The sequence below is a fragment of the Berghia stephanieae genome, chromosome 1, assembly GCF_034508935.2.
Source record: "Berghia stephanieae isolate SIO BIC M18660-M18661 chromosome 1, UCSD_Bste_1.3, whole genome shotgun sequence".
In the NCBI taxonomy this organism is placed as follows: domain Eukaryota; kingdom Metazoa; phylum Mollusca; class Gastropoda; order Nudibranchia; family Aeolidiidae; genus Berghia; species Berghia stephanieae.
The window spans coordinates 113870941-113880162 of NC_088360.1; the positions used below are offsets into that span (position 1 = coordinate 113870941).

Genomic DNA, 9222 nt, shown 5'->3' on the forward strand with positions numbered 1-9222 from the left:
AGTTTTCTTTCTTGCTTTGTCTGGCACTGTTTCATACACATATTTTAATAGCTCAAAAGTATGTAGAAGGAATAATTGAAAATGAAGATGAAGTGGAAATCGATGGCTGCTCTTTGTATCGAGACAAGGATACTGGGTTTTTACGCTGACGATATTCAACAACCTGCCCGACGATAGATGCTCTAAATTTGGACTGAACGGTGACTTTGTTAAAAATGATGTAGATACCATCGTCTCCAGAAAAGAGAAAGCTTTCGTTTGGATCATGTATTGTGTGTTAAGTTCAAATGTTGACGATGGAAGCATTGCTTTCTTTTCAATATACTTACGTATCACACGAAAGAATGATAAAAGAAGTGATGTAACCCATTTAAATTTGCTGACAGATTCTTTTTCGTTTACACCAAAAGTAAAGCTTTATACGTGGGACATGATAAAGTGGATTGTAGTTCTAACAATCTATTCACGTTGACAAGCGCCATGAAACATAAAACAAACAACAAATATTACCCATATTAAAATTTTACACGATTAGAATTTGAATACAGCCCGCGTGTAGTCATCAATATTATTACAGCCCCGATTTTTCATTGGCTCTTTTGCTATCCACATAATTAATAGTATCCACTTGATTATATGCTGTGGCACAAAATACTGTCAACAAAACACAACACTAATTAAAGTAGAGGTTGATTAAACTCTAATTTTGAATTAATAACATCATTTATTTCTATTTGTTTTTGTTTCCTTTCCTTGCAATATTTTTGAAGTAATGGCCTTATTACAATACCCGACAAACCATTACTTATTTAGTTACGGCAATACAATCACACACCCCAGTTAATTCTGACGCAAACCCTTAATGATGAAAATTAGTATTTGTGTTACTGCCATTAATTCTGGATTTAACCAACACACCGTGTCAGAGTCAGCAGCCGTTATTTCATTGCATGTTTTGTAAGTACTTTGATGAATTGCTAACAGTGTTTAACATTCTGATATTTGATTAAGTAGTTGTTTACTTAGTTTACTATACACCGTTCGGTAGACATTTATCTCTCACATTTGTCAGTAAAACAAATAGTTCGGAGGAAGGTGATTTGTTTCTATACCGCCACGTTAATGTTAGATATAATATAATTGACCACTGGGTCCGATATTATTCTTTCGGATTTTCAAACATGCGCGGCCTAGAGTTCATTCACTTAATCTTAATGTGTGCAAAGGGGGGGGGGGGTATATGTTAAAAAACAATTTCCAACTGGTTAAAAGGAGCAAATAACTTTACTGTTGTCGTGGAAGGTTGTTTTGTATATATAAAAAGAAATGTTTTGGTCATATATTCCTATCTGTTTTGCTATGGATCACCTTTCATGTTTTGATCCTGAATAAATAAAAGCAATCTTTTAGAACATTGTTGCTTAACGAGCTGTGTCATTAAAAAAGATTAACCAGTTCTCTGGAAAGAGATGTTTTGTAAAGATTTAGCCAGAAAACCCGTACTTCAAATATCGATAATTTATGTTTGAAGGACGAGTTTTCTGACCAGTTTTTAAATACGTGTCTATTGAGAGTATGGCAGTTAGCTGGTTAATCACTTAAAGTAATGTTTTACAAACCTTTGGTGTGGGACTTTGACAAAGTAATATCTTCCTGGGATAAATTAAATCAAAGTCGTAATTGTACAGCCACTTAGGGGGGGGGGGGGGGGGGGGGGGGATTAAAAATATGAAAATTGGCGTGTTTTAAGCCAGTTCAATCGCTTGTCAGCTCTTTTCTTTATCAACTATACCACCAGTAGCATTATCTAGCACCAGTACATTCTTCTCAACTAAATGAAAGGCTATAACGTGTGGATAGAGCTCGGGAGCCAAGGGTAACTGAGCAGTACCTTATCCATATGTCCACATCGTCCATTTATATCAAGATTGTCTTTAAGTGTAAGGAAGGGAAATAGAAAAGTGAACCGGAGAGAGAGAAAGAGAGAGAGAGAGAGAGAGAGAGAGAGAGAGAGAGAGAGAGAGAGAGAGAGAGAGAGAGAGAGATAGGGGGGAATGACCAGTTTCAAATCTTATTTTCTATATAAGTGAAACTAGGATGTTCTTGGCCATTCGGTTCACGAGGATCAGAGGAGGACGACGAGGAGTAAGAAGAAGAAGAAGCAGAAGAAGAAGAAGAAGAAGAAGAAGAAGAAGAAAAGATGATGATGATGATGATGATGAGTAGGAGCAGGAGAGGGAAGAGATGGAGGAGGAGGAGGAGGAGGAAGAGGAGGAGGAGAAAAATGGAAATAGTCTTGTCTTTATCATAAATGTCAATTGCTTATTTTCTTCTCAACAGCTGTTATGGTGATATCAGTGGATAAGGCTCACGAAAATGCAATGACGTCGATTAATTGATAATTTGCGATTTTATTAAAGTCCTTTCGTCATTATTATTATTATTATTATTATTATTATTATTATTATTATTATTATTATTATTATTATTATTATTATTATTATTATTATTATTATTATTATTATTATTATTATTGCATTACATTAACTGAACTGAAATAGGTCGAAGAATGACGTCAAATATTGACATTGTCCATTTTATCGCTGTGATAACACTGGGGATTGTCATCGGAATTGGGATTGGACTACGTGGATTCCCAGAGAAGGATGATCACCTTAAGAGCTCAAACACTACAAAAACCTTCAGATCAGCCCATGGGATTTATAAAAACGCTGCTGTTGCTTCAGATGCCAAGATATGTTCTGATATTGGGAGGTATGATATTTCTTCGTTCATCTATTGACTTATATTTCTATTGTCTTTTTAATCTAAGTAAATACTCATTTTATACTGTCTCTTTCACTCCCCCCCCCTCTCTCTCTCTCATTATTGATAATAGCAACAGACTTCAATGTTAATGCCATTATCAATTAACTTCATTAATTACTAAATGGTATGTTAGTAGTTGAGTAAACCACGTCCATTAAGGCCCCGTATCCACCAAAAACAGAATCGAACCGACTAAAAGTCTTTCGAAAACAATTGACACCATTTTACTACTACTACTACTACTACTACTACTACTACTACTACTACTACTACTACTACTACTACTGCTACTACTACTACTACTACTACTACTACTACTACTACTACTACTACTACTACTACTACTACTACTACTACTACTAATGCGGCTATGTGGTATTGTGGTATGACACTCGATTTCGGATCGGATGGTCCTGAGTTCGAGACTCACTTGGCGCATAGTTGAGTCCTTGGAAAAGGTCCTTGACTCACATTGTCTCACCGTACTCCGGTGTAAAATGAGTACCCGGCCGTTAACAGCGTTGTCTCTGTCAGGGGGAAAATGTAATATCGCCTAACAGGCGCCATGTCTCGTCCTACATGTTAAGTGTTGGTATTTGTTAGGGACAGCCTGTAAAGCGCTTTGAGCACCATTAGTGTATATTGCGCTATATAAAAGTTCAACTTTGCTACAACTTGCACTACTATATTTGGCTAATAACCCGTTCGTGTCGTTTCTGCCTCAGTGCACCGGATTTTGCCTCCCCCACAAGAAGACGTGTCGTTTTCGTGTTGGTGGACACCCGCCCTAAAGGTATTCATTAAACGAGTTTTTTCTACATTAAATTTTCCCCTTACCAGAAACAGATATCCTCTCATCAACAATCTCTTCCCTCCTACTATTATACTTGGTGTGGTTAATCTCTGATTTCATTTTTCAGGGATGTCATGGAAATCGACGGTGGAAACGCCATAGACGCTGCTATCGCCGTACAATTTTGTTCAGGCGTCCTCCATTCACACAATGTTGGGATTGGGGGAGGCATGTTTGCTCTCGTCTATCACAAGTAAGTGACAACTATTTATGCTTGTGAATTGGACTAATATATATATATATATATATATATATATATATATATATATATATATATATATATATATATATAAGGCATAATTTAAAATTAATTCTAAAATTTAAAATGTATATATATATATATATATATATATATATATATAATATATATATTATTGTGTGTGTGTGTGTGTGTGTGTGTGTGTGTGTGTGACAGATAGACAGATAGATAGATTAATAAATGGATAAATAGATAGAACAGTTTATAGATAGTCGGATGCATTGATGGATAGACGAATAAGAGACCATGTGACCTGGCACCTCAACACGGTTTTATGTTATGGTGATTTGTCTACTCAAAATCAGATATAAAAAGAAGGATGAGAATGTCTGGTTAAGTTGATACGTTTTATTGACGGCAATCAATGTAACGTCGCATTTCTGGTTATTTTGGCTCAAACGTCACTTTTTGTCGTCTGATCCAGTCCGAAATAATTATCGGATTGTGGCTTTCGGTCACATATTTGATCCACCGTGTCAAAACGGTATCATATCGGGACGACCTAGGTGCTGGAAATGTATAGTCGAGTCACAAATATCAAACTTGGGTTTAATTTCACTCCTTTATGGAGGAGAACAAGTATATTTTTTCTTGCAATTCAAAAATCTCAAAATCGTTTTATTTCTGAAGTCACCTTGTGGAGTTGGATTCATCCTGACGTAATGCCGTTTTGAGACGATCGGTCACAAATCATTGAAATTTTAAAAAAAATATTGTACATAATTTATGCTGATTTATAAATTTTGATATTTAAAAACAGACAAACAAACACTCTGGTAAGACCTGTTGTGGAATATGCTAGCACTGTGTGTGACCCTTTAACTAACAATAAGAAAAATGTTGAGATGGTGCAAAGAAGAGCTGTCCGTTTCATTTTCGGCGATTTTGACAGAGGACAGTGTTGAAACCATGCTTACCCATTTCCAATGGCCAACTCTGGAAGAACGAAGAAAGCAAGCTAAAGCAACCATACTATACCGTTCAATACATAAGTTGGCTGAAGTTCTTCCACGACCTTGAACCTGCAACAACAAGAAGAAAAAAAGAGTACACGATCACAGATACCATCTTTCATGCTCAAAGTGCACTGCCATGAGCAGTCGTATTTTTCCATCAACGATGATTAGAATGTGGAACAGCCAGCCTGCGGATATAATTATCTCTGAAAACCTTAAACAGTTCAGAGATAGAATCGCTTCCTTGCCACTCTCAACACCAAAATGCACATCGAAATCTGCAACAATACGCCCTTGGTGGTTTTCAGATATGCAGGAAGAAGAACAACACCAAAAAACAAGAAAAGTCTTAAAGTGCTGGGCATTTATAGATGTGTTTATTTGATGGTAAAGAGATATCCAAACCTCTCACGAGTCAATACCGAGTATTTACATCGTATAAAATTGTTTGGGCTTGAAGTCTTTAGTTTGACTCCGTCGTATTTTTTATGTTGTGTCTTTCCTTTTTCCTGTCCAGAAAATACGGTATGCATGCCATTGACGGCAGGGAAGCGGCCCCATTGGCAGCGAGTACGGACATGTTTTCTAAGCCTGAATTCAGGGCAAAAGCGAAATCAGGCACGTTGGAATGATCTAAATATTATTAACCCTCACCTTACCACTCATAGGAAAAATCGTCCCATTCATAACGATGCAACCAACACTTTTCTTATTCTGATTTCATTTTGTTCTAGTTATAGCTATAAAATAATCAACACTGTGTTGCAGAGCTAATTTTTCTGAACAAAATATAGAATATACTCGTTACTTATCTGTTTGAAAAATCTATTTTTGTGTTGGATGAGCATGAAGTTTCGGGTAAAATTCTGAAAATAACTAGTAAGGAGAGAGTTAAAGCGAAATAGTACTTTTAATGACTTAACTTTCTTATTGTATTCATTTTTTCATATGATACACAAATATTTCGTTTAAAAAGTGTTAAGCTGTAGATGATCATAACTGACACAAAAATGCTATACGTCTTCATGTCAGAACTCGCTGACGTAAATGGACATTAACCATGGTGGTGAAAAAAAGGATCCTCAAGATTGAAATGATGTACTTGCATTCTTCTACATTATATATAGTTTTTGGAGTCCCTTATTTAATCGACAGTATGTTAACACTGAGAACGTACAAAGACGCACTACGAGACTTTTGCCTGACATTCGACATCTCCCCTATTTAGACAGATTAAAGTATCTAAATTTGCCTATACTAGAATATCGTAGAGTAAAAGGTGATCCTATATTATATATATATATATAATATATATATATATATATATATATATATATATATATATACACTCGTTCATGGTTCTTACAATATAGATTATAATGATTTTTAAAATTATTCTCATGTTACAAACACTAGGGGAGATAAGTTTAAGATATTTGTTGAAAGATGTAATTCGTCTATGAGGAAAAATAGTCTAATTCAAAGGACTGTGACAATTTGGAATAATCTAAAGTATGAGACAAACCATTCTAATTCAATTAATAATTTTAAGAATCCCATTGATAAAGATCTTACCAACATTATATTTGATTTTGACGAATAATGTAACATGACATTGGATATTATTGTCTTTTGTATAACAAGTATTTAAAACTCTCGAATGTACAAGTAGGACATGCCAAACGAATGTAGATACAGTAAATTATACTACGAATATTGAATATGGCACTTATTTATGTACTAGATATTTAATTATCTATATTATCAATTAATTGACATTGAATACTAATTAAATAATTGATAAATTGTATCTATGCATAAAAGTTACACAGAGCATTTAAAGGTTTTAAGAACCCGTTAGATCTAAACGATACGATACGATATATAATATATATATATATATATATATATATATATATATATATATATATGTGTGTGTGTGTGTGTGTGTGTGTGTGTGTGTAGTTTGCAGAGCTTGAGTGATGGCCAGAACCAAACCCTCCATTTTTGTTGATCTTAATGCCATTTAAAATTTTAAAATTTTAATGGCTATATTTGATATGGAATGTATCAGTTTATTTCTGCAAGAAAGCATTAGAATTTTAACACTTGATTGAAATTATTTCTTCATTGTTTAAATAGGTGGACTCTCTGTTGGCATCCCCGGGCTATTAAAAGGCTATATAGAAATGCATTCAAGGTTTGGCTCTCTTCCTTGGAAAAGATTGTTAACTCCTACAATCGATATACTACGCAATGGTTTTCCTCTCACCGAACTATCCTATGATGGGTTGATTCGCCAACTGTCGCCAAACAAAGAGAAAATGAAAGGATTCGAGTAAGTAGAACAATGCAAGCTTTCAGAGCCATTGGGTCCATGGAGCCAGAGTTTATTCCCGATGATAAAGCATGCAACGGACATGCGCTTTTTACTCCTTTAAGAAAGGAATAAATATGCACATAAATAGCGTTTATCTATATCTGCAGTTTATAATCAACATTCTCTCAGCGTTTTGAAATATGAATTGCTACTAGTGGCTAACAATCATGAGGAGACAAGTTCATCCTGCTAAGTGCCAGGACGAGGAATTGCGTGTAACAAGCTTTTCTTTAAGGTTTGCCGCATAAGTTTCATTAACTTAAATAGTAGTATTAAATCGTCTTCACAGGTCAAAGTGAGAAGGGGGCTGTACTATAGTGGCAAAACAGTTTTTCTTTGAACTAGCATTCGCTATTATATTATATGTATATTTTCTACATAATCATTCTTTCAAAGAAATGCAAATGAGACCATTGTTGATAATGATAGTCATTAAGTATTATATTTAAGAAACAAAAGCAATACAATACAAGCCATTACTTTGAATTTGTTTTAGTAGTACAAAAGGTTATGGAACTAAAAGCTGAGCACATGTTGTATTTAACATCACTACAACTTCTCTTTCAGATAAACGTATTATACAGGTTGATTATGAAATTATAGGTTTTGGTCGTGTCGTTATTTATTACAAAAGACGTCATATCCGGGCGCAAATAGCGGGGTTCAATTGACATCAGATTGGTGCTGACCTCCTAACTAAGATACTAATTTTTCCATAATAATTATTTTTCTCTGTATTTCAGGTAACTTAATTGAAAGACCTAAACATCTTCGGCAAACAGAGCAGAAAAGAAACACTGCAACTCTGGCACTACTGTTACTATTAGACTAAAGTCGTTCGATGTCTAAAAAGTCAATTTCATAAGACTGATCTCGTAATTGATCCTTTTTCATATTCACCTATCATTGATAAATAATGATCAAGCCGTTGATATCACTTACGTTCAAGGGCTCATTAGATTAGAGCCTTCATTGACGTTTTTTTTAGCTAATTTTTGTATTGTGTTCAAACCTCTTGATAATTTTTTCGTCACTTTGGTCATCCATATTTCATCATCAATTTCCATATCTTAAATATTTCGTTCGTTTTAGAATGTTTCTTGATGAGACCAACCAAATGAAACAGGTAGATAGCATTATTCGCATGCCCAAACTTGCCAGGACTATGGAACGGATTGCTGAAGATCCAATGTCATTTTACAAAGGATCCCTTGCACAAGACATACTCAGTGACCTGAAAGACGAAGGTAATTGATGTTAGTTGACGATGATGATGATGATGATGATGATGATGATGATGATGATGATGATGATGTGATGATGATGATGATGAAGTATATAATATAATAATAATAATAATAATAATAATATAATAATAATAATAATAATAATAATAATAATAATAATAATAATAATAATAATAATAATAATGATAATGATAATGATAATGATTATGATGGTAACCAGAATAAAAATGATAATGACAGTAATAATAAACCTCATCGATGACTATCACTATCATCATCATCAACATCATCATCATCATCATCATCATCATCATCATCATCATCAGCATCATCATCATCGTCATCATCATCATCGTCATCATTGCCATCATTATCATCATCATCAACACATCTTTTACTTGGACGGTTGACTTTTTAAATCATGTGCTGCGAGAATAATATGATAGGTGTATTTATTTCCATAAACCCCTTTCTTGACAGGTGGTATAATCACGCAGGAAGACCTCAACAAGTACCAGGCCCTTGTTAAGAAACCGACAGTTCTTGACCTGCCTGGAGGCCGGACTTTGTACTCTGTACCCTCGCCGTCAGCTGGTCCTCGTCTAAGTTACATCTTATCCATCCTATCAGGTATTTGTAAAAGAAATGAATGTTTATAAGGAAAATTATAGACGTCTACTACGAATTTTGGCTATGGC

The 9222-nt window shown here is 34.6% G+C and overlaps 1 protein-coding gene across 3 annotated transcripts in view; it reads left to right on the forward strand.

The window, feature by feature from the left end:
• The first annotated feature begins 691 nt into the window (after positions 1–691).
• LOC144962790 (glutathione hydrolase 1 proenzyme-like) overlaps positions 692–9222 on the forward strand; it is an 18620-nt gene continuing 10089 nt past the window's right edge. The window contains exons 1-8 of one of the 3 annotated variants that reach the window (XM_078896043.1): positions 979–1095; positions 1802–1940; positions 2562–2775; positions 3750–3875; positions 5415–5515; positions 7040–7235; positions 8370–8524; positions 9005–9154. In XM_078896043.1, coding sequence (XP_078752169.1) covers positions 1901–1940; positions 2562–2775; positions 3750–3875; positions 5415–5515; positions 7040–7235; positions 8370–8524; positions 9005–9154 — 982 coding nt within the window. In that variant the 5' untranslated portion in view covers positions 979–1095; positions 1802–1900. The other 2 variants (XM_078896044.1, XM_078896045.1) reach the window with 2 other exon arrangements.